This window comes from Ammospiza caudacuta, chromosome 21, assembly GCF_027887145.1.
Source record: "Ammospiza caudacuta isolate bAmmCau1 chromosome 21, bAmmCau1.pri, whole genome shotgun sequence".
Lineage (NCBI taxonomy): Eukaryota > Metazoa > Chordata > Aves > Passeriformes > Passerellidae > Ammospiza > Ammospiza caudacuta.
Window position 1 is genome coordinate 2,110,121 of NC_080613.1, and position 25,061 is coordinate 2,135,181.

At 53.1% G+C, this 25,061-nt stretch overlaps 4 protein-coding genes across 4 annotated transcripts; 2 read left to right on the top strand and 2 right to left on the bottom strand.

Annotated features, from left to right (window-relative positions):
• On the top strand, nt 1-5,570 carry PHF19 (PHD finger protein 19). The gene is made up of 12 exons (XM_058818247.1): nt 1-60; nt 144-244; nt 346-494; nt 865-960; nt 1,183-1,251; nt 1,578-1,698; nt 2,087-2,154; nt 2,544-2,714; nt 2,871-2,952; nt 3,085-3,170; nt 3,272-3,367; nt 3,660-5,570. Exons 3-12 carry the CDS (start codon nt 400-402, stop codon nt 3,997-3,999), a joined length of 1,224 nt encoding a protein of 407 aa, XP_058674230.1. The 5' UTR covers nt 1-60; nt 144-244; nt 346-399; the 3' UTR covers nt 4,000-5,570.
• Nucleotides 5,571-6,767: 1,197 nt separating this feature from the next.
• CUTA (cutA divalent cation tolerance homolog) lies at nt 6,768-14,297 on the bottom strand. The gene is made up of 6 exons (XM_058818464.1): nt 14,217-14,297; nt 11,709-11,857; nt 9,051-9,110; nt 7,605-7,650; nt 7,323-7,372; nt 6,768-6,884 (listed from the first exon to the last, which is right to left on the bottom strand). Exons 1-6 carry the CDS (start codon nt 14,295-14,297, stop codon nt 6,782-6,784), a joined length of 489 nt encoding a protein of 162 aa, XP_058674447.1. The 3' UTR covers nt 6,768-6,781.
• A 1,439-nt stretch (nt 14,298-15,736) lies between these two features.
• On the top strand, nt 15,737-24,907 carry PSMD5 (proteasome 26S subunit, non-ATPase 5). The gene is made up of 10 exons (XM_058818192.1): nt 15,737-15,928; nt 16,086-16,230; nt 16,767-16,880; nt 17,678-17,806; nt 18,465-18,574; nt 18,922-19,064; nt 19,505-19,696; nt 19,884-19,993; nt 20,440-20,580; nt 21,039-24,907. Exons 1-10 carry the CDS (start codon nt 15,756-15,758, stop codon nt 21,294-21,296), a joined length of 1,515 nt encoding a protein of 504 aa, XP_058674175.1. The 5' UTR covers nt 15,737-15,755; the 3' UTR covers nt 21,297-24,907.
• On the bottom strand, nt 23,820-24,980 carry B3GALT9 (beta-1,3-galactosyltransferase 9). Its single transcript, XM_058818193.1, has one exon. It carries the CDS (start codon nt 24,978-24,980, stop codon nt 23,820-23,822), a length of 1,161 nt encoding a protein of 386 aa, XP_058674176.1.
• Nucleotides 24,981-25,061: the final 81 nt, after the last annotated feature.

A 25,061-nucleotide genomic window follows, 5' to 3' on the forward strand; every position in this document is an offset into this window, starting at 1 on the left:
GTGCAGCATCTGCCTGGGGAAGAAGTCGGGGCCCAGGAACGAGATCCTCATCTGCGGCAAGTGCGGGCTGGGTGAGTTGGGTGTCCCCCCCGGGCCCTGCCGAGCCTGGCCCGGCCCCGCCGCTGATACCGAGCCCTCCGCAGGTTATCACCAGCAGTGCCACATCCCGGTGGCCACCGGCGCCGAGGGCCCGCTGGGGACGCCGTGGTTCTGCCGCCGCTGCATTTTCGCGCTGGCCGTGCGGGTGAGTGCGGCTGCCCCGGCTCCGTGCGCTGCCCGTGCCCGGCACTGCGGGCAGGACGGCCCCGGGCGGCCCTGCTGACCCCGGCCCTGCCTCTCCCGCAGAAAGGGGGGGCCCTGAAGAAAGGAGCCATTGCCAGGACGCTGCAAGCCGTGAAGATGGTGCTGTCCTACAACCCCGAGCTGCTGGAGTGGGACTCCCCACACCGAACCAACCAGCAGCAGTGCTACTGCTACTGCGGGGGGCCCGGAGAGTAAGGGCAGCCTGAGTGCCACCAATGGCTTGTGGGGACAGTAAGGGCAGCCTGAGTGCCACCAATGGCTTGTGGGGACAGTAAGGGCAGCCTGAGTGTCACCATTGCCTTTGTGGGGACAGTAAGGGCAGCCTAAGCATTACCAATGGCTTTGTGGGGAAAGGAAGATGGGATCAGGGTGGGGATGTTTGATCCCAGGCTTGCAGGGCACTGTCCCGGGGCCAGCAGCTTTGCCATCTGTGTCTCTGTTTGCACAGAATCACCAGTTAGGGACACACTTTTTCCCCCCACCTGGGGTCTGTGTCTGGGAGGGGACTGGGGCACTGCTGCCACACGCTGCCCTCACTGTCACCGCTCTGTCCCTGCCCAGGTGGTACCTGAAGATGCTGCAGTGCCACCGCTGCCGGCAGTGGTTCCACGAAGCCTGCACCCAGTGCCTCAGCGACCCCATGATGTTTGGGGACAGGTATGGCCCTGCTGGGCATGGCTGGGGTGGCTCCATGGGCACACCCCAGCTCTGTGTCCCTGGCCCATCTGACACTGCCATGGATCAGGTGGCCCCTGTCCCACAGAGCCCCTCTGCCCCTGGCCTTGCTGCCACCATTGTCCCTGTCCCAGCTGTCCCATGCCCAGGCCCTGCACGGGGGTGGATGTTCCTGACCCCCAGCCTGTCCCTGGTGTTTTGCAGGTTCTATGTGTTCTTCTGCTCTGTGTGCAACCAGGGACCAGAGTACATCAAGCGCCTGCCCCTGAGATGGTGAGGAATGGGCTCTGCCTCCTCTGGTGCCTCTGGGACACCGGGATGTGCCCAGGTGCCTCTGGGACACGGGGCTGGATGACCCCTGCAAGGGCTCAGCTGCAGGCAGTGTCCCACCTCTCCCCAAAGCCCAAGGGGTGCTGTCCTGGCTGTGGCATCCACTGGGATTCACCTCTGGGCTGGGCTGCTTCCCCTGTGAGGTGTGGGGAGGTTCCAGAGGTGGTTTGGGAGGCTCTGGGAGCTGTAGTGGCACTGGCAGAACGGGGCATGGGGGTGGTGGCACCATCCTGCCAGGGCTGCTGACCCTGTGCCCCTCTTTGCTGCAGGGTGGACATCGTCCACCTCGCCCTCTACAACCTGGGTGTGCAGAGCAAGAAGAAATACTTTGACTTCGAGGAGATCTTGGCCTTTGTGAACCACCACTGGGACCCTCTGCAGCTGGGGAAGGTACAAACACACCTTGGGTTGAGCAGCCATGGGAGTGAGAAATGTCACCCCAGCTTGAGCAGCACTCAGCACGGCAGCTCCTGCTCCAGAGGGGTTTAATAATAAATAAGAGTTTCCCTTCCTCTGCACTGGATTTTCCTTGGAGTGTCAGAGCTGACCCCTTTCCCAGCACTCACACCACCAAACCTGTCCCGGGGCAGGACGGGCACTCCCGAGGGTGGCACTGCCAGGCCCGGGTGCCTCTGGCCGGGCCTTGGCTCCCTCCGTCCCTCCCTCCCTCCCTCCCCGGCCCCGGGCAGGAGCCGAAATGCGGAGTTCGGGTTCCCCCGTCTGTTGGGATTGGGCATAAGCAGGGCGGGCACTGAGCCCTGTGCGCCCCTTTCCGCAGCTCACGGGCACCCCGGTGTCGGAGCGCGGCCCCCACCTCCTGAACGCCCTCAACAGCTACAAGAGCCGGTGAGAGCCGGGGGAATGGGCAGGGAGATGCGGGATGGCATTGGAGGATGCGGGATGGCACAGGGAGAATGCGGGATGGCACTGGAGGATGTAGGATGGGCACAGGGGGGACGCGGGATGGCACAGGGGAGATGCGGGATGGCATTGGAGGATGCGGGATGGCACAGGGGGGATGCGGGATGGGCAGGGATGATGCAGGATGGGCACAAGGAGGATGCGGGATGGGCACAAGGAGGATGCGGGATGGGGCTCAGGGTGGATGCGGGATGGCACAGGGTGGATGCGGGATGGGCACAAGGAGGATGCGGGATGGGGCTCAGGGTGGATGCGGGATGCTCCGTGCCAGCCCTACTGAGGGCTCTGCTCCCTGCCCTCCCCTCCGCGCCCAGGTTCCTGTGCGGGAAGGAGATCAAAAAGAAGAAATGCATCTTCCGCCTGCGGATCCGCGTCCCCCCGAACCCCCCCAGCAAGGTGCTGCCGGAGAAAGCCCCCGGCGAGGGCGAGAGCGGCTCCTGCGAGCTGAAGAAGAGGGGGAAAAGCAAATACGCCCATAAGGACAGGTGAGCGGCCCCGCTGGCCCCGCGGCAGCAGCAGCAGCAGCAGCATCCCCCTGCCCTTTCCCCGGCCCCTGCCCGAGCCCCCTCACTCACTCCTGCCCTGTTTGCAGCCCCCTGCCCCTGCCCGAGCCCCCTCACTCACTCGTGCCCTGTTTGCAGCCTCCTCCCGCGGCAGCTCCAGCAGCAGAAGCGAGCGCGGCGCAAGAGGGCCAAGTTCCTGCTGGAGGATGCCATTCCCAGCGTGAGTGCCTTGTCCTCTCCTCCCTGCCCGGCCCTGGGCTGCCCGCAGGTTTGAGAGCTCCTGTCGGTCCCGGGGTGTGGGCAGCACCCCTGCGCCAGGCAGTGAGGAGTGAGCTCTCTGTTTTTGTGACAGAGCGACTTCACCTCGGCCTGGAGCACCAACCACCACCTGGCCAGCATCTTCGACTTCACGCTGGACGAGATCCAGAGCCTGAAAAGGTCTGTGCAGCCAGGGCAGGGCTGTGGGGCACAGGGGTGCTGCTTGTGCCAGGCGGGGGCAATGCTGCATCCCAGCCTGTCCCATCCCACCCCACCCACAGTGCCAGCTCAGGACAGACGTTCCTGTCGGACGTGGACTCCACAGACGCCACCAGCACCTCAGGCTCGGCCACCACGAGCCTCTCCTACGAGTCCAGGTGAGGACTGAGCCCCTCGCCCCCTTCCGGAGGGGTCCCAGTGGCACGGCCGGGGGGGCGAGCACCTGTGTGTGCCCTCTCCATGTCCCGCCCTGGGGAGCTTTCCCTGCCTGTACCCCAAAACGGGCTGGGGGTCCCAGAGTGGCACCTGCAGGGGGTGCAGGATCGGAGACATCAGTCCTTGCTGGGCTCCCCAAATGGGATGGAACCTTCCTGGCTCCCTCCAGAAGCCACCCGGGGGGGGGCACATTTTGCGTGCCACCCTCACTCGTGCCCTGTGCCCTCCCCGCAGCCGCAGGACCGTGGGCAGCCGCAAGCGCAAGCTGGCGGTGCCCGCCTACGCCTCGGGGGCCAAGAGGCGAGGAGGGGCAGAGCCGGGCGGGCACCGCCCCGAGGGCAGCGAGAACCCGGCCGGCCCCGAGCGCCCCGACGGCGGCATCGACAGCCACACCTTCGAGAGCATCAGCGAGGACGACTCCTCGCTGTCCCACCTCAAGTCCTCCATCAGCAGCTACTTCGGGGCCGCGGGCCGGCTGGTGTGCGGGGAGAAGTACCAGGTGCTGGCACGGCGGGTGACGCTGGAGGGCAAGGTGCAGTACCTGGTGGAGTGGGAAGGCACCACCCCGTACTGACCCCGCCGCCCCCGAACCTCTCCCGGAGCCAGGGCGGAGCAGATCGGGCCGCTGGGGCAGCCCGAGGCACAGGAGAGGTGCTGGTCCCTCCCGCGGGTGGAGGCAGCGCCCAGGCGGGCAGGGCTGCCCAGCGGTGAAACCTGGAGCCCTGACGCTCTGTTTTATCAATGTTAACGATTTTTAGTTCCTTGGCTGTGTTTGTGCAGAGCGTGGCCCAGCCGTGCCCTGCTGATGGAGCCGGTGGTGCTCAGAGCACTGAGGGGGTCTGGCCCCTCCAGAAGGGTCCCCCTGGCACAGCTGGAGCAGCTGCTTGGGGGGCACCCCACACCCTCGGCCTGTGCCTGGCACAGCCTGGCTCACCCCATTGTCCCAGCCTGACCGAGCAGCCTCGAGGGGCTCCTGCTGCCCAAACACCACCCCCTCCCCATCCCTGGGCTCCCAGAGCTCATCCCTGTGCCCTCGGGAAACTGGGCTTTCCCACCTCATCCTGAACCACTCATTGAAGGAATGTGGTTTGCTTGATACAGGAGGAAATGCCCCAGACCCAGCCCAGGTGTGGCTGCTGCAGCCATGGGGCACATGGGCTCTCACCCCACAGCCTGGGCTGAGTGTGCTGCTGCACCAGCTCCATCTCCCTGCTCTGACAATCATGATCTTGGAAGAGATCGTCCAAAAAATCCTCCTTTGCCTTAAAACCACCATGGGCACTGCACAGAGTGCAGCCCAAGGCCTTTGTTCCTACAGGAATCTTCATCCCAAATGTGCCAAACCAGCAGACAAACCAAAAAAGGCTGAGGAGGACAGGGGGGCAGGGGCTGTACTGTGTCCACGCCTGTGGCCATCCCTGTGGCCTCCTAGCTGTGCCTCTCTTGTAGTGCTGATGTTTGTGAGCACTGGGCTTGATTTGTCTGCAGGAGAGAAGGAGCAGCCCCTCCTTTAGCAAAGCAATACTGCCAGCTTGGGCAGGAGCACAGCAGTTGGCTTTTTAAAAAAGATTCCAGTATCAGATAGATGTGTTAGGTTTTTATCGTTTAGAGAGACAGAGAGATATTTTTGATGTCCTCATCATCTCTCCCCATCCCACCATGGCTGTCCCAGGGGATGGAGGGAGGGCCGTGCTGGGCTCTGGGGTCCTGTCCTACCTGTGCTTGTGGGATCTCACTCATCCAGAGCAGAGTGTCCCTGTCCCTTTGGGAGAGGGGCTGCCAGGTCCCCCCATCCCTGGCAGGGAGGGTCCAGCAGCTGGAGAACTGCCTGTCCTGCCTTAGCTTTGTCCTTGAAGGATCACTTCAAACATTTCCCTTTCGGAGTGCCTATGGAGCCCTTCCAAGGGCTGTGCCAGGGCTGAGCAGGGTTGTGCCAGTGGGAGCACCCACAGGATCTGGCTCTGGCCCCTCTCTGCTCCCTCTCTGTTCCCTCTCCTCCTCTCCTGGCTTCTTGCAGAGAATTGAATGTGGAGCCTTTAAAAGTATTTTTGTTGCAGAGTATATTTTGCATTCGCTGTAATAGAAATTATAACAACTCTGTGCACCTTCTGATTTCAGGTTGCTGCTTGTAAGCACCTCTCATTATACCCGAGTTGTAATTAATATGTCTGATGTACAATTAAAAAGTGGGGTTTTTTTCAAAGTCACTGTTTTTCTGTAGTGTGAGGATTATTGGGTTGGGGTGCCCAGTGCCCAGCACGGGTTGTGCTGCTGGGCTGTGCTCTGTGCCAGGTGAGCTGTGCAAGCCCAGGACAGGCCTTTCCTCCTGCCCAGGTAAGAAACTCCTGTTTATTCCCTTCCCAGTCACATAAATACCCCAAAAATGTCCCCTAAGTTATGTCCCAGAAACCATGAACACGAGGATCCTTCTACAAAGCTCAGCTCAGGTGGGGTAGGGGCACAGTGCCAGCAGGACCACAAACTGTGCAATGGGGAAGAAGGTAAGGAAGTAGAAGTCTATTTTTAGGCTGATGGGGATTTTGAAGTTTATAATGAATTTTCATTCTCAGAAGGAGGTGAGGCTTTCTGTTCTGGGGTGGATGTAGATCGCTATGGGGATTAGGCTGATTAAGAAGGAGGTTTTGGCTGTGTTTGTAATTGTGTTGGGGGTGTTCTTGAGGTTGTTGGAAAGAAGTGCAAATAGGATGGGGGTGGAGAGGGTTGCCAGGGTTGAGAGTATGAATGTGTTTAGGACTAGTGAGGGGTCCATTACTTTCACTTGGACTTGCACCAAGGTGAGTGGCTCCCAAGACCATTGCATTACTATTATCCTTTATACCACTATCCGTGGTCCTGTTGGCACCTGGGCTCCCCGACCTGGCCCACCCAGCTCATCCCAGCTCCCTGTGACAGGGAGGGCTGAATCCTGCTGGGGTTTGCTGGGTGTTGCTGAGGTTTGCTGGGGTTTGCTGAGGTTTGCTGAGGTTTGCTGGGCTTTGCTGGGTTTTCTGGGCTTTGCTGAGGCTTGCTGGGTGTTGCTGGGCTTTGCTGGGGTTTGCCAAGCAGGGTCAGGGCTGGCTGTGGGGACACACGGCACCGCCAGGCCACGGCTCCCGGCTGGAATTCGCTGCTGACAGCCCCGAGTGTCCGGACAGGGGCATCTCTGCATCCTCATGCACAGCTCTGGGTGCAGGCAGCTCTTCCCAGCTCATCCTGCACCAGCTCCGGGCTGCCCAGCGCTCAGGGGCAGGCAGAGGAGTGGAGCTTTCCCAATCCCGAGCTCCTGTGTCACAGCAAACCCCAGAAGATAAAAGCTGCCTTATTGCTCCCCAAAAATGAGCGGTACTTTGTGCCCTTCAGTGCCGTGGGACGTTCTCCTCCATCCACCGGAGGTAGGCAGGGTTCCCCTGCTCGATGGGCAGGCTGATGATGTCGGGGATTTCAAAGGGATGGATGGATCTAAAGTGGAAACAGGCGCGGAGCAGCAGCGCAGTCAGGAAGCCGCCCCAGCCCTGCCCGGCCCTCCCGCACTTCAAAACACCCACAGCTCCTTTGTGCCACGTGGGAATTCTGCTCTCGTTTGGGTTCACCGCAGACTGCCGGGGCTGGCCCCAAGCTGAGAGAGCCTCCCTGCCCCGGGAGCAGCAGGAAATCCTGTCAGGGAATGATAACTGGCGTGGGGAGCAGAATCCCTCCTCGAACCCAGCAGTTGGTATTTCTGCCGCCTTTTCCTTTTTGCTGGTGCCATCTCTGGGTTTTTATGGCTTGTAAGATACAGCAGGATCACTTAACCCCCTCTGGGTGGGATGGGACTCAGGGAACCCCCAAAGCTGGAGCAGGAGGTGACAGCCTACCTTGGATGGGACACCCAGTGCTCCTGTGGAGCCAGAGCCTCACCTGACGTAGTTGGACAATTCTCCTATTTTGGACGTCCTTGTTTTCACCAACTGTGGAGAGTAAAAAGCCAGAACAGACCTCAAGGGGAGATGTGAAGGGACATGTGGAGGGATCCTGGTGTGCAGCTTGGCCAGGGTGTGACAGGAGCTCTCCCAAGGCTCCACTCCGGGGATGGTCCCAAACCCAGCAGGTTGGTGACACCCTCCCCAGTCCTCCCTGCAGCCCCTTTCAGATGGGGCCGTTTCCAGCAGGATTTTTGTTATGTAGGGAATGATCACTTACTAGCAGTATTTCAGTGGATTCTTCCAGCTCCCCTTTCCAGAAATACCTGGATTTAAAAGAAAAGCAGCATCAGCAAATCCAGCTCTGCTGCAGCCATGCCAACCCTCAGGATCCTTTCCCTTCTTGGTGCTTTTTGCACGTGGCCATTTCCTTACAAAGCGGCTCAAGAAGCATTGCTGGCCCCAAAACTGCTGAGCACACGGGTGAGCACCCCAGATTTATGGACAGGAGCCCCCTCCAGAGGATTTGCCCAGGGGGGCAGATTTGTCAGGGCAGACTGGCTGGGCTGGGGTGGCTCTGAGCATGGCTGGGGGACAGTGCCTGCAGGGACAGTGCCTGCAGGCTGAGCTTTCCTCCTCTCTTTCCCTGCAGGAGAGGAGCTGCACCTCTCATGAGTCAGATGTGACCTTTGAAAACATTTCCGCTGCCAGGAGCTGTCCTGATCTCATCTGCCTGCAGGGGAGGGCTCGGGCAGGGCAGGGTCCTGGAGCAGGATCCAGCTGGAGCTGCAGGAGCAGCTCTGCTCTGCCCCTCTGCGCTTGTAGGACATGAGGGATTAGAGGAAGAAGTTACTGGGTTTGTAGGAAAGGATGGATTAGGGGAAGAAGGGAGTTACTGGGTTTGTCCTCTGGGTTTGTAGGAAATGACGGATTAGAGGAAAAAGGGAGTTGTGGGGTTTGCCCTCTGGGCTTCTAGGACATGATGGATAAGGGGAAGAAGGGAGTTACTTGGTTTGCCCCTCTGGGTTTGTAGGAAAGGATGGATTAGGGGAAGAAGGGCATTGCTGGGTTTGCTCTCTGGGTTTGTAGGAAATGATGGACAAAGGGAAGCAGGGAGTTACTGGGTTTGCCCCTCTGGGTTTGTAGAACATGATGGATTAGGGGAAGAAGGGCATTGCTGGGTTTGCTCTTAGGTGGGATATGGGTTTGCACTGTGGGATCCCCTCCTGAGGGAAGCTGGAGTGGGATCTGCTCCTCACTTCTGCCAGGGGGTTTCTGTGAGGAAAAGCTGTTTTGGGGCTTTGCTGTTGAATCTCTCAGCAAGTGCAGTCCCTTTGCATGGACAGCTGAGGACCCCTGCAGAGCAGGGCTGGGCCTGTTCCAAGGTCAAACCCGCTGTTCTTCCTGCCTGAAAAAGCTGCTTCATTTTGCAAAAGCCTTTTCTGGTCCCTATTTGGCTGCTTTTTAGAGTCTCTAACAACAGGCACCACGTCCTCAGGACCATAAACCCTAAATTGCTGGATGTCTGTGTAACCAAGTACCCAATAAATGAACGGGCAGTGAGAGCATCTGCCCTCCTCAGTGAGCACAGAGAGGCTCATCCCCACCATCTGCAACAACAAACACACCCAGCAGCCTCTGGAACCCAGGCCTGTGTCCATCCCCTCCTTCCCTCCCTGCAGAGCCCAGGTTTGCTCCTCCTGGGGGAATGCCCAGCACTACTCACAGGGCCGAGCTCTTGGGCAGGATGTTCACACAGGCAGCCAGCCTCCTGTCCATGATGGCCCTGGGGACACAGGGGGACACTCAGTGCCAGCCCACAGCTCACCCCAGCCCTGGGACATTCCCTTGTCAGCTTTGGCATTGGAGACACTGAATTTTGGGTTACTTATTACCCTGAGAAAACAAAGGTGAACTTTGGCTGGGGATATTTCAGATGAGGGCTCTGGGACCCTCCCTGTGCTCAGGAGGGACTTTGGGGGTTGCTCCTGGCCTGGAGGACCCTGCTCAGTGCCAGCCCCGTGCCCCTCTGGCTGTGGGGTCACCAGGGCAGGGACTGAAATGTGGGACCACAAAAACCCAGCCTGGCTTTGTCTGCCCCTGTCCAGCTGTCCCTTCCTCCCAGAGCAGCCTGAATGTGCATCCTAAATTAAAAACATCAAGGTTTTCCAACCCAAAATATCCTAGAAAGCTGAAGCCCAGATAGATTCCTTCCCTCCATGAGTTGAGGGCTGTTTGTTATTGCAGAGCTGCTCGGGAGGAAGGGACACCTCAGAGATTACAGAGCACTGAAGCAACCTCAGGGAGGAGTTTTAGAAGAAAGGAAGAAGGATTTAGAAGAAGGATTTTTGGAAGATTTTTAGAAGAAATGCTGTGTTTGGTGAGCAGAGCAGTGTCTGGCCCCTCTCACAGAGGTGGCAGCTGTCCCTCAGGCCGGGCACCAGTGCCCCCACCTTGGTTCAGCACTGGTTTGGGGGACCATGGATGGAGAGAAGGAGGCCCCCAGGATGCTCAGGGCTGTTTGGGCTGTTTGCTCCCACCATGTGCAGGCAGCTCCAGGCACTCAGTGCTCCTGGAGCATCTTGAATTAATCTTCAGAGCAACGAAGTGCAGCAGCACGAGCAGAGCCACCCCTGCTGTGCCTGTCGTGTCACACATGGCACAAATCAGTCTGGATCTGCTGCCTGCAACTTGCAGCTCCTTCAGCACAGGAACCTTTTGGTTTCGGTGCTCTGTCCCCATAAATTGAGATCCTGAGATCCTGAACTTGGTCCCAGCAAGCTGAGCAGCAACAAGAGGCCACCAGGGGAGCAGAGGACATTGTGAGAAGCTGAATGTGATCTGTGGAAAATGCCTGCATAATACATGATAGCTTTGGGTTGGGTGCTTAACTGTGTGTTTCTTTGCCCTGAAGTGAGACAAATGAAATATTAATAAGCAGAAAAGCAAAGAAAATGATAAACACAGATCTAAGGCAGCAGTGGGGGCTGGGGGGTGCTGGGCAATTGGGTGAGGTGCAGTGGCCACACCACCCATCCAAGGGGGTCAGCTCCCCCCAGGACAGGCAAGAAGGTCTTGAGATGCTGAATTCCACCTGCAGCTCTTCTGCTTTCCCAAAGCTTGAACCCCTTTTTTGTGGGGTGGAAAATTTCCTTGCAGACTGATCCATGTGAGTGAGGGCTCCACTGAGCAGTGCAAAGGAAGAACAAACACAGGAAAAGGAGTGGGGGAAAATGAGTGCAGAAGCCCTGTGTCATCCCCTGCAATCAGGGCTCACTGCTCCCAGCTCCAGAACAAAGGAATAATTACTCCACCAGTAAAACCACAACCAAAGTACACATATCTCAGCAAGGGGAAGTGATTTATCTCCTCTCCCTTCCCTGCAAGATGAGCAACAAAGAGTGGAAAGCATTTGCAAAGCTGCTAAGATGAGGCATTTTCAGGAACTGAGGCTCTTTTCACCAGGTACAGTTGCTCCTTTTTTTATAGGAGACATGGAGCAGAGCAGACATAATTCTATTTGAATTCCTCAACACAGTTGCAGTATTTAAGGTGACACAAACTCCCTTTCAGTAGCCTGTCAGTTCCTGGGCATGTCTGGGAGCCCTTTGCTGGGATGGAGGGGTTTTGGCAGCAGGAAAACAGCACAGGAGGTGTTGCAGGAAACTCCACGGTCCATCATAAACACTTCCCCAGGCAACACGGGTTCAGTTCTTTGAACAGACCATCCATTGAGGCAGGGCTGACAGATGTGTGAAAAGAACTCTGCATGCAAAATATCACCCTAAGTGCCTCACATATTAAAACAGAAGGAGAAAATCAAGGGAAAGCCCTCATTTGCCTGGTGAGCAGAGACCTCAGAAGTGTTTGTTGTGGACCCTTTTCCCTTTATTTTCATGTGAGAGCAGTGTGCCTTGTCTCTCTCTGTAAATATCCCTCGCGACATTTTGTTGTCTGGAGAGGAATAAAGACTGTGGCAATCAGAGAACATCAGCTTGGAGACTAATCCACCTGAGAACCCAGAAATTCAGGGTTCTTGGAAAATGCAAGGCAGTGAAATGCATGGAGAATTGCTTGCTGTTTCCATGGCATTGGCTCCAGAGGCAAATGTCAGCTTTCCTTGGGACAGAGCAGCTCTGGGCAAGGGCTTGTGGTGCACTCAGTGGAAAGGAGCATGGATGGGGTAAATCCCAGAATGGTTTGGGTCGGAGGGACCCTAAATTTGATGTCACTGCCATGGCAGGGACACCTTTCTCTATCCCAATGTCCAACCTGGCCTCAAGCCCTGCCAGGGATGGGGCAGCCCCAGCTGCCCTGGGCACCCAGAATTGCCAAGGATAAACTCAGCTTTGCTGCAGCCCCTGCGGGGGTGGTGCGGCCGTACCTGGCGATGTCCCTGGCGATGTGCTCGTTGAGGCAGGTGACAAACACCACCGAGTGTGTCCCTGGCACGTAGCTGCCCGTGAGAGCCGAGTGCAGCTGCAGAGCCAGGCCCCGGAGCAGGGGGTGCAGGAGCAGCAGCAGCGCCAGCACCTCGGAGAGAACAGCAGGGGTGGTGGGAGGTGAGATATCGCACCAGATATTGCACTTGGGAAAAAACACCGGCATTGGCTGGGGCTGGAGGGACATTTCTCAGCATTGCAGGAACAGGTCAAATTGGATTAAATAATTAATTAATTGAATTAATTCAGTTTAACCAGTTCAATTGGATTAAGGTGAGGATGCTCAGGTGAGTGCATCAAGGTGAGTGCTCAGGTGAGTGAATTAAAGTGAGAACCTGCTCCTAGAGGGATTCGTTCCCCCCCTAAAGGGCCAATCTCGTGCTCAGGGCAGGACAGGGGCACTTTTGAGGCTGTATCAGCCCAGGCCCCAACGGTGGGAGGTCACCCCCAGACTAATGGGGGTCCCAGGCCCCATCCCAGCAGCCAGGACTGGCTTTGTGCAGGAGAATGAGGAGGTAAGACATGGAATGGGGAGGTAAATCTGGAGGGCTGAGGAGCAGCTGAAGGATGGTGCCACTCTGGCTGCAGTGCCTTCCCTTTGTCTTTTGTTTTGTTTCTGACATAAACAGCATCTGGCCCTGGTTCAGCTGCAGTGATTTTAAAAATACTAAGAATATATTCCTTTTCCCCCCTTATTTTCACCCTCCTTTTTCCTCTGAAAAACCTGCCATTACAGCACTAATCTAGAAATGTATCTTTTTTTTTTTCTTTCTTTTTTTTTTCTTTTTTTTTCTTTTTTTTTTTTAAATTGAATTAAAAATCTCTCTTGTCACCACAAAGGAGCTCCTTTCCATTTGGAAAATGACTGATGTGCTGTATTGCTCGTCTTCTCTTTCCCAATCCATTTGAGGAAATATTCTTTATTACCACAAGACTTCTCATCATAATTTTTAGAGCTCCTTCTGCGCTCCTTTTTTTCCCACTAAGCCATTTAAGAAATATTATACAACAAATCCCAGAAGCTCCTCGCTTGAAGCTCCTCGCTCCAAGCCAAACAGAGATGTGCTGCTGTACCTATTTTTCCAGATTAAAATGTAATCATGCTCCTTGCTCAGGGAAAAAACAAACATCCAACCTGTTCAGCCTGATGATCATTAATCTTCTTGTAAAATCTTCCTCTTCATGTGATGAGGAAATCCCCAGCATCATTTGTGATTGAATATTAGCACAAACATGAGCACTACTTTGTTTTTTTTCTGGTGTTTCCCCCCCTTTTTTTTTATGAAAAGGAAGATTTTCCACCCCTTTTTTTCCAGAATATTTGTATTTGCTAAGGGATGGTGCAAAAAAGGGAGTGAAACATCAGGATTCCTGCCTGATAAACCAATTAAACTCATGATTGCCAAAATACTGAAGTGGAAAAACTGAAAACACCCCTGTGAGGATTTAAGAACTTCACTGAACAGCACAAAATTCCAGTTTAGTGCAGAGAGACTCAGATTTCTGCAACACTTCTCCTGGCTTTGGTGAGCTATAAACAGCTTTAGGTTTAGACCTTGCCAGGATTTTTGCCTGGTTTTGATGAGATTCTGTTAAAAAACCCCAACTGAACAACCCCACCTGAGCACAACTTGTGGCAATGCTGAGTGTAAAAAAACCTGAAAATTTGCCTTTCTCCCAGCAGATAGAGGGAGTCCCCCCCTCCTGCACGATGGCTTTGGGGAGAGCTTTGCTAACAGAGGCACACACAGATATTTCCATGGTTGCTTGGCGTGGGTTGGGGTCTGTTGTGCTCCCCAGGGATTGTCCCAGGTCCTGGACCCCCATCCCATCCATGTGTCCATCCCTGTGTCCATCCCAGCCCCATGTCCGTCTGTCCTCATATCCATCCCAGCTCTGTGTCCATCCCAGCCCTGTGTCCATCCCAGCCCTGTGTGCATCCTCAACCCACCCCCGTGTCCATCCCCATGTCCACCCCATCCCTGTGTCCATCCCAGCGTCCATCCCATCCCCATGTCCATCTATCCCCATCCCATCCATGTGTCCATCTCTGCATCCACCCCATCCCTGTGTCCATCCATCCCTGTGTCCATCCATCCCTGTGTCCATCCCAGCGTCCATCCCATCCCCATGTCCATCTATCCCCATCCCATCCATGCGTCCATCTCTGCATCCACCCCATCCCTGTGTCCATCTGTCCCCATGTCCATCCCCATCCCAGCCCCATGTCCATCCAGCCCTGTGTCCATTCTCATCCCATCCCCGTGTGCGTCCATCCATCCATCCATCCATCCATCCATCCATCCATCCATCCATCCATCCCATCCCCGTGTCCATCCCATCCCCGTGTCCATCCATCTCATCCCCATGTCCATCCATCCCATCCCCATGTCCATCCATCCCCGTCCCCGTGTCCCTCCCCGTGTCCGTGTGTCCATCCCCGCACTCACCAGCAGCGCGGTGCCGCGGCCGGCCCGGGCCCAGCCCTGTGCACCGGGGGCCATCGGGCAGCGCTGCCTGGGCCCCTCCATGCCCGGCGTTCCCTCCCCCTGCCGTGCCCGAGCCGGGAGCGCCGCCGGGCACAGCGCTGGCTCCTCCTCCTCCTCCTCCTCCTCCTCCTCCTCCTCCTCCTCCTCCTGCCGGCCTTCCTCCCTGCGGGGCTGCGGGACCGGACCGGACGGCGCGGTGTCCCCTGCTGCCACCGCCGCCTGTGCCCCCGCCGGGCCGGGGGACAAATACCGGCCTGGGCAGCCCAGAGTGGGCTCCGACTCCCGAGCTGGTGCCCAAGTTTCCAGGTGGTCCCTCAGTGCCAGCCCCGGAGCCCGTCCCAGTGCTCTGAGACACGCTGACCTCATTTATCCCTTTCGCTTCCATTTCCCTGTCTATAAAATTGTAATTTCCTCAGATTTCGTCTGTTTGGGGGTCTCTGGGTAGAAATTGCCGGGCAGCGGCTGAGTCCCGGCGGTGTTGGTACCCAAAATCTTCCGGGAGGGGCGCGAGGCAGAGCCGAGCGCTGTTTGTCCCACGTTGGAACTTTATTGTCCCCCGTGTGACTTTGTTGTCCCCCGTGTGACTTTTCACTGTCCCCCTGTCTGTCCCCACGATCTCTCGCAATTCCCTCTTTGCCAGCCCGCAGGACTCGCCCGTTTGCCACAGGTTTGAGGGAATCCTGCGCGGAGCTGGAGGCACAAAGTTACAGGAGTTATCTGACAGCACGGATCTGTTCGCAAAATGAGAGAAAATGAGGGGGTGGCACGTTCTCCGCACCGGGAGCTGCCCCGGGCACACACCGGGATGGGACCGGCTGTTCCTGCGCTCTCGGGATCGGCGCTTTCCCTTCCCGAACCGGATAAACGCCGTTTATCGCAGTTTTGCCAAAAAACGGCGACACCATGCACCGACCTCCGGCCCCGCTCCGGGGATGGAGACCGGCCATGCCGACGGGACCCCGCCCCCTCCTCATTACCGGGGACCCCGCCCCCTCCTCATTACCGGGGACCCCGCCCCCTCCTCATTAGCGGGGACCCCGCCCCCTCCTCATTACCGGGGACCCCGCCCCCTCCTCATTACCGGGGACCCCGCCCCCTCCTCATTACCGGGGACCCCGCCCCCTCCTCATTACCGGGGACCCCGCCCCCTCCTCATTACCGGGGACCCCGCCCCCTCCTCATTACGGGGACCCCGCCCCCTCCTCATTACCGGGGACCCCGCCCCCTCCTCATTACCGGGACCGCACCCCCCTCATTACTGGGACCACGCCCCTTCATTAGCGGGACCACGCCCCTTCCGCGCACAGCCAATAGGAAAGAGCCAGGGGGGCGTGACGCGCGGACATTTTGTTTACATTTTGCCAGACGCCAAAGGCGCCCTTAGCAACGGCGCGGCGGTTGCTAAGGGCGACGCGAGTTCTCGCGATATCCCCGCCCGGCGGTCGCTACGGGCGACGCGAGTTCTCGCGAGACTGCCGGGAGGTGGCGGAGGCGGCGAAGATGGCGGAGGCGGCGGCGGAGCTGCTGGAGCGGGCGGCGCGGCGGGACGCGGCCCTGGAGGAGCTGCGGGCCCTGCGGGTCGCCGTGCAGGCCGTGCCGCTCGCCGCCCTCCGCTCCCGCCTCGCCGAGCATCACCTGAGGGCGCTCTTCGGCCTCCTCGCCGTCAATGACCGGTGAGCTCCGGTGGGCCTGCCCGGCCCCGCTGCCGTGCTCCCGGAGCGGGCCGGTCCCGCCGCCTCCCCGGCTCATTCCCTGCCCTCTTTCGGGCCGGGAGGTGGCACAGTGATGTTCCTCTCCTCAAGGGCTCGCTTTTCTCTCCGTCCCGCGCAGGGAACAGGTGTCCGCGTGTGTTTCCATCCTGGAGAGGCTCCTGCAGGCCCTGGACCCGCTTTACGTGATCCAGAGCCTCAGGGAGGAGCTGCACAAGGGCCTGTTCCACCCCGAGGACTCCGTGAAGATCCTCGCCATGTCCCAGGTACAGGCTTTCCTGCGTTTGTCCCCCTCTGCTCTTTCCTGCCTTTGTGATAAAAGCAGGAATTGTGCCCTACACTTGTGCCATTTGGGATAATTTCTGTGCACTGTGTATAATGCTTTGTGATATGTCAATAATAATGTCCAAAACTATGTCCTGTCAAAAGCAAGTTGTGAATAAAACTTCAGCCACGTGCCCTGGTTAAAGCTTTCCAGGCCAGCAGGTGATGGAAGAACTAAAAGCAGCAAAAATTTGATATTCAGGATAGTTTACACTATTGTGGAAACCCCAAACAGGCTGTGGGAGCTCGACACTTGCTGCATTGATTTCAAAGAAGAGGAGTGTGGGATGTTGTGGTTTGGGATGGATTTATAGAAATTCAGCTGAGAGCAGCTGCTCAGGTGTTGTCCAGCTGAGTTTTGATCCAAAAACCTCAAAAAATTGTGACTCTGGTTTCTGTTGAGCTGCTCCAGTGCTTGAGGATCCTTGCAGTGGAAAATAATTTGTTCTCATGTTATTTTCTGTGTCTCTTTGATCAGATTGGGAGGATTGTTGAGGACTCAGCTGCTGTCCCAGAGATTCTGCACAGCCCTGAGCTGTTACAGCAAATCATAAACTGCATTGGAGAGGAGAAAATAGCAGTGGCCAAAGAGGTAAAGGTGCCTTTGTTGTCCCATTCCTCTGCCAGCTGACATCGTTGGTGGCAGTAATAATGAGCTGTCATCAGTGAAAAGTGAATTAGAATTAAATTAAGTGTATAGCTGTAGTTAAGTAGTTAATAAAGAGCTAAAACCTGATAGTCTTGGATTTTCTTCTCTGGGTGATTTGTTCCTTTTTAAAAACGTGAAAAACGTCAATCACTTGTTTTTTAAAATTTTAAAAGTTTAATAGCAATAAAATGGTGATAAAAATAGTAATACAATTAGAGTAATAATCATTTGGGCAAATTAAATTAGGACAATAAAAGACAGTAGAGACAAAGAGTTACTGACAGCAGCACAAGCCTGAAAAAGAACCCACTTTAACAGAGGATTAACCCTTACAAACAATAACCTGTTGCATATTCATACACCTCAGACATGATGCATAAATTCCATTCAAACACAGGATTCTGTCTGGTCAGTGTCAGCTTCTTCCTCTGAATCCTAATGGGAAGAAGTTCATTTCTCCTGATAATGGAGCAATAAATTCTCTTGCTCTGAAAGATTCAGGTGTCCTGTGGCTGCTATCTCAGTGTGAGTCCTTTCTTTAAAAAAAAGCATCCTACATAGCATCGTTTCTATTTTAACATTTTGTTATAACCTAAAACTATATTTAACACACTACTTAAGAGAATTAACACAGCATTACTTTCTAACATAGCACGTATAACATTCGTTTTAATATTTGCCAAAAGCCAATCACAAAACATGCATTTTTCACACTAACAAGCTCCTGTTTTTGCTTGCAGGCCATCAAATCTCTGTCCAGGATAGCCCAGAGCCAGGAGGGGCTGGAGGCCCTGTTTGGGAGCAGCTTGCTGGGGGACCTGAGGAGGGTCATGGCCACCAGTGACATCGTTCGCTACCGGGTCTATGAGGTGGGCACACCTTCTCTGCTGCTCCTGCTCCCAGCCTGCCCTTTATTGCTGTTACATCATTGTTTCTCACTGATTCACCCCCTTTGCTTCATGTCTGTGTTGCACCGAAACTGGGAAGGAGTGGGAGATGACATCATGAGAGCCCCCATGCTGCAGTAACTTCTCTTTCTCATTACACTGGTGTAAAAGTGTACCTTGCTGTTAATTTTCTGACTTGTGGTGCCTAAGGCATTGGAAGTGCTACACAGAATCACTAAAGGCACCAGAAAGTGTTTGTTTCACTGAAAATAAAAGTTAGATAGTTAACTGTTGCCTTTTGACTTTTGGATGTGAAGTGCTGCTAAGAGTTTTGGAGAGATGCCAGCTGTCAGTCTAGAGATGTTTGGCAAAGGGGGAATAACACAATTTAATCATTCTAGAGCTTAATGGGGATAGCACAGGAAGAGCTGATTGTGAATAGAGATCAAATGCAAGTGCTGGAAACTTGGAACTCCTTATGAAGTTGCTTCAGGCAGACATTTGGGTTAATAATAAAAATGTTATTAAATGTGATTCCATATTTAATATATGTAAGGTTAACTAGCACAGAAGATTTATTTGGCTGTTGCAGGGAATTATTATAATGTTTTTATAAACTGTCCTTTTTGCTTTTATTTAGCTAATTGTGGAGATTTCATCAGTGTCAGCAGAGTCTCTGAATTACTGTGCCAGCAGTGGGTTAATCTCGGAGTTAATTGGGGAGCTGACTGGAGAGGATGTGCTGGTCAGGTATGTTGGTGAGTGTGCCAAGGACATTTCCACCACTGTTAAAACTCTAACAAATGTATTTGTGTGTGTTTCTTGTAAAAAGAAAAACGCTGTACCTGCCTCTCCTTAAACAGTCTTGGGTGTCAAATACTTCATACATTAACGGAGTGACAATTACCGTGTGTGGCTGCAGCAGAAACATTTTCAAGCTCTTTCCCAAATCTAAAGAGCTGAATGAGCTGAACAGTTGGGATCATTTGAGTTTCTTTGCTAGGATTGTGTCTTATGGGTGTGGTTTCTTTTTGTTAATCACTGAGTGCTTCAAGCCCCACTGAAACAAACCCAAATCTGTTTTTTTGGCGTTGCAGGGCCACGTGCATCGAGATGGTGACAGCGCTGGCCCACAGCCCGCAGGGCCGGCAGTACCTGGCCCAGCAGGGAGTGATCGACAGGATCTCCAACATCATCCTGGGGGCACAGTCTGACCCCTTCTCCAGCTTCTACCTGCCAGGTGCCCCTGAATTCCTCCTTGCCAGCCTTTGCTGCTTGCTTTGGTTAAATGCACAGCACTGCCAAGCCTCTCTGCTGAAAGCTCAGGGGAAATTTTGAATATCAGATTGTCCCTCAGCGTTTTTAAATATCCAATATTGTACATATCCAGTCTGAAGGATGCTCCTCAGTAAGATCTGGGCAGGCCGTGCTGTAGCTTTAAAGTTTGTGTTATTGTAGCCTTTTTTAGGAGTACAAACATCATGAATTAAGCAACAGTCAAAATATTTGGCTTGTTGCTTAGTTCTGTCTTTATTTTGAGCTCTTTACCAACCAACACTGTTCAGCCTTAAGAACACATGTTTAGGAACAAATCAGTCTCATGTTAATGTACATTTAATTTTGCCGTTGCTGAAGTTGCTGTTCTTCCACTCAATGCTTTTTTTGGTTTTGTTTTCTCAGGATTTGTTAAATTTTTTGGCAATCTGGCTGTTGTGGACAGTCCCCAGCAGATCTGTGAGCGCTACCCTGTCTTTATGGAAAAAGTCTTTGAAATGGCAGAAAGTCAGGACCCAACCATGATTGGGGTGGCTGTGGACACACTGGGAATCCTGGGATCAAATGTGGAAGGCAAACAGGTTTTACAGAAAACCAGTTAGTATCTTCTTTATTTAATAATACTTTATAATATAAGAGTGAATTGGTTTGGGGTGATACAGAAAGGAATGGAAAAAATATTCACTTATCTAATGAATAAATTTATAATGTAACTGGTGGGTAACTATATTCCTGTAGAGATCTGGCTGAATTAATTAAGAGCACTTTGTTTTTGTTTTGAAAGGAAGTAGATTTCAAAATCTCTTAAGCAAAATGGGGCACCAGGCCAAGAATGCCCCCACCGAGTTACGGCTCCGCTGCTTGGATGCCATTTCATCCCTGCTTTACTTGCCTGTAAGTTGGGCTTTTTGTCTTTGGTTTTTCTTTAAATCTCCAAGAATGAAATCATCACACACCTGAGTAACTGTGGGAGACATTTTGCAGCCTCTAGGTTGGGTGGCAGTGGTGCTTTCAGTGTTCTGAGTCATGGATTTACTGGTTTGAAATTCCCTGGTTGGTTTGCTAAAGGTTGGGTTTGTTTGTAGGGTGCCAGGTGTTCTGAAATGTTAATAAAAGATGAAGTCAAGACTTCATTGATGAGGGAGTTGAGAGGAAGCAGGTTCACATCCTTGTGCTCAGAGGGATGGGAGCAAACTGCTCCAGTCCCTGTGGTCTTTGGATCCAGGGCTCTGGGTTAACAGTGTAGCTCTAAAGGGGTGATTAAACCATTTGAACACATCCCAAAAACCTGAAAGCTTTTCATAATCCTAATCAAATTCTCATTTTTATGATTTATGCAGCCAGACCAGCAGACAGAAGACCTTTTAAGAATGACTGAATCCTGGTTCACATCCTTGTCCAGCCAGCCCCTGGAGCTGTTCAGGAGCATCAGCACTCAGCCATTCCCTGATCTCCACTGTGGGGCTCTACGGGTGTTTACTGTGAGTGCTTTTGCTCTGAAACATCAGGGAGGGACTTGTGGTGCCCTTCAGTCTCAGATTTAGTTATTTCTTCAAAGTGAAGGATTTCAGCTTCTAGTTGAAGTGGTCAGTAAAAGGCCTTGTTCCTCAGGCCCCACTTGGCTTCCCCATTTAAATGATGCAGCAGACACATCATGTCTGTAATGCTAATTTTCTAATAAATTGGAGAGGGGGATAAAAAAGGCAAGAGCTGTGCTCCAAGGTGCTGCTTCTCTAGCAGAGACACCGCTGTGATAATTCCCTCAAAACTCTGAGCTCTACTTGTTCTCCAGTGTTAAACCCTGCTGCTTGATTTGAGTGGTGGTTTCTTATATAATTTAATTTTTCCTGTTTCTTGTCACTGTACTAAAACCCTACTGTGTAGCTGCTTTTTTTAAAAATGTTCCCCCCACCTCTCACATCTTTTGTTTCCTGTTCAGGCCATTGCAAACCAGCCATGGGCCCAGAAGCTGATGCTGAGCAGCCCAGGGTTTGTGGAGTACGTTGTGGACAGATCTGTGGAGCCTGACAAAGCTTCAAAGGATGCAAAATACGAACTGGTGAAGGCCCTGGTGAACTCCAAAACCATTGCAGAGATCTTTGGCAATCAGTACTACCTGAGGCTCAGGGCTTACCTGCTTGAGGGCCCCTATTATGTTCAAGCAGCTTCTACTACAGCTGTGGAAGGAGCAGAATAATGTCCTTGGTGTCTGGGGTGCCCCTCTTGCAGAACACAGCCCAGGTGTTGAGGTACAAGGTGTAAAAACTCTCCACACCGGAGGTGTCTCTTTAAAGGAGTGTGAAGATATTTTGACTCTATTTGAAATGAGTCAGGAGAGCAAATTAAAGCTTGTTTGGTATTTCCCCCTAAAATGTCATGGCAGAAGTTCCCTGTGTGCTTCATGAGGCAGGTAACCCAGGTGAGCACTTAGCAGCTGCTGGCTGTTTTATTTGGCAGAATTTATCAGTGTTTGTTTCAATTGGTCTTGGGTTTGGAGTTTCTGTTTTGTTTTATCGGTAGTTACAGTTCAGTTAAGAAAAACCACCAAAACACCTCAAGGTTTGTAACCTCAGATGCTGCCATAATTTATATTCTTTTTTAATTCCTTTTTTTACCTGCCAGAGTTGGCACTTGCATGGAACACTCTGTTCTGTCAGAATCCTGTTGCTGAGTAAGTGATAGTGCCCACATGAGGGAGTATGGACTGGATTATCTTATTTTCAACCTGCTGGATGTGAGTCTTGCTGGAATAAATAATCCTAAATATTGTTTACATTTTCTGCTGAGGATTTAAAAAGAAAAAAAGGTTTTTAGCCCTTTTAAAAACAAATCATTGCACTCTGTAGGGATCAAACCCACCAGGGAGCTCTGTGTCCCTGGCTGGCTGTGCTGTGGGGTGGCAGCTCAGTTTAGTGGCTGGAGAACTACAAGGCTATTCAGAACCAAATCTTGAATTGTTTACACTATTTTTTAACAGAGATGCAATTTTTTAAAGTGTTATTTAAAGAAATGTGGTATTTTAGTTACCTGAGTTAGATCATTAAAAGGGATGAGAACATGGAGCTCTTGCGTGCAGGGAGTGAATGAAGTGGGAGTATGGAAATGTGGCATCTTAGGAAGTTGGAATCTTCTTTTGAAGATGCCAGAGCTGTGGCAGAGAATCAGGAGTGGCTGGGCACTCCATGGTGTGTGTCTTTGCCCATAAACAGACCGCAGGGTATTTCTGTCAAAGCCTTGTATTATTTTTGTTGAGGAGGAGCAGAATAAAACAAGAAATTACTGCTTTGGGGCTTTTTTAGTTAAGTGTGGCTGTGGAGAGTCCTGCCCCGTGTCCCTGTGCTGCCAGGGGAAGCAGGGGGATCTGTCCTGCAGGAACTCTGGCTTTGCCTGAGGTAGGTGGAGGTGCAGCTGGCATTGCCTGCCAAAAATTGCTGCCAGGAGAGCTCAGAGGAGCTGGGGGAGATCCCTTAATGTTTGCTAAGCTGTCTAAATGCAGATGAGGTGCCTTGTTCCCCAAGATGTCCCTGAGTTGTCATCCTGCATGCCAGTGCTGCGGCTTTTACCCTCAATGTGCCCAATAAAGATCTGCCAGTGAGAAATGCACTGCAGTGTCTCATGTCTGGAGAGAGCTCAGGAGCTCCATGGATCCTGCATCCAGCAAACACTTTAAAGCACTAAAAAGGAAATAAAAGAGTGTACAAGTCCTTAGCTTGCACTTGTTCTGGGCAGTTCAGCTCTGTTATTGTAGGTGGCTTTGTGTGCTGGTGGCTCTGTGCAGCCATATGCTGAAATGTCAGTAAAAGAAATCAATATATAAACCTGTTCTGCAATTCATGAGCCTCTTCCATGTGTGTTTTCAGCTGGTGCTTTTGAAGGCTACTCTGTGTGCTGAGTATTTAGCATCTGCTTTGCATGGTACATTTGCCAAAGACAATATTTTAGAATGTGCAGAGATGCCAAACAAGGGGATTTTTTTATGTATACACATATGCTTTATTTTGTTGAGCTTTGAGCTCAGAGTTGATTGATTAATTGATCACTTTCCCCTTATTACTCAGAGGCAGTTCCCTGCCCATGCTGTACATTGCCATATGGATTACATGCTGCTGCTGTAGCTGATATAAATGACAATTTTGAAATGTGTTGTTTTTGTCACCCCCCCCCTTAAAGTAACAGGTGGAAATAATAATGAAAACCACAAAATGGAATGCTGGAGAACTGAGGGAACATGCTGAGGTAACATTTGGTTTAAAAAACCCAAAAATCCCAAACCAAACCTTGTCATTTGATGGATGTTAACAAACAGCTTTACTTGAGGAATTTCCATGATGGCTCAGTGTCTGTTCCTGCTGGAGCTGCTCTGTTTCTCTCTGAACCAGCCTGCTCAGAAGCACCTCCTTTTGTGGATGGAAAGCTGCCCCTTTGTTCCAGAATTCTTTGGAAGGAGGTGATGCCTCACTCACATAAAAAAGTTTTGAAGACTGAAAAGTGTGAAAAGCCATGGGTATAGACAAGTCTGCTGGAATATCCTTTTTTACTTCCATGCATGCACTTGTAGGTACTTAGAGGCAGAGGACATCCAGTTCTGCTCTGTCACACTGTAACAGTGAGAATCCATTTGCTGCTGAAGGGAAAAGAGCAAACTTTGGGAGGGCATCCTTTGTACAGGATAACACAGCTGATGAAAGAAAATCCAGCCTCTTCAAGCAGGAGCTAAGCATTAATTGACAAAATGAAGGAGCTCATTTTTTATCCTGTCCAAGCTGAACTGTTTGAAGTTATCAATGTAGGTCAGAACCTTGCAGGACACCAGGCTGTAGTAGGTTTCCAGTAGGGAGCAATCCTCCCCATCGCTCGTTTCCTTCCAGTCCGTAAATAGCTCGTCCTCCCTCATGGCAGAAGAGGTGAAAATGAATTTATAGCAGCAGGGGTTGTAGCTGATGTGCTTGTCCCCAGCGAAGCGGGAGCTGTGCCTGGCACTGATGCCAGCTCTCTTGGCACAGACCCCTACAAAGGCAGCGGGGGGCAGTGCCAGGGGCACCTCCCTGGCAGCCACGAAAACCTTGCGGGCCACGTCCTGGGACAGGAGGAAAGCGCTGCCGTGGCAGAAATCCGGGTAGAACTGCTGGGGGTACAGATGGAGGGGGACAAAGCCGGGGCTCTGGGGGTCCCTGTCGGGCACTGCGTGGTGAACCACCCTGCCCAGGTAGATGTCCTCCTGCTGGGCTAAGCTCAGCAGGTAGCCAGCCAGGCTGGGAACACCCACAAACACGTCCTGGGCTGTGTGAAGGATGAACCTGGCACGGGGACAGAAAATCACCGTCCACTCCACGCTCATCAGCATCTTCTGTGTCTGTGTCTGGGGGGAGTCGATGAAACTGCCTTCAATGATGTCTCTGTGCCTTTGAGCCTCCTCCTGGATCTCCAGCTGGGTGCTTGCTGAGGCTGCCTTCCCTACAGCAAACACAGTGAGCACACTGTAAGCCCTGGAGGCCGTGGCGTTGCCCCAGGTCTGCCTGATGGCATCACGTCTTGTCCTGTTCTCCGGGCTGCTGCACACAACAATGAGCAGGAATATCTCCTGGTTGGAGCAAGTCACTGCACTGCTGCTGCTGGAAGAGAGGTTGGCCTCCAGAGGATCCAGATCCAGCTTCCTGGCCCTGTCCCTGATCTCCAGAGCCTTTGCATCAGTGTAGGAGAGAGGCAGGGACTGCAGGAAGTATTGCTCCAGTAAATCTGCCCCAAAGAGCAGCAGGTGGAAGAGCAGCACATTGCAGAGGATGAAGCACCACTGGTGTGTGCGGAGCCTGCAGAGCGTCAGCTGGAACAGCAACAGGGACACTGAGCTCTCCTGCCTCTCAACCCAAAGGTTTTCCCTCATTTTACAATATAAGCTTGCAAAGCAATCACTTCTAGACTGGTCTTTGTATTATTAGTGTGAGGTTTTTTCCTCCTAGAAACT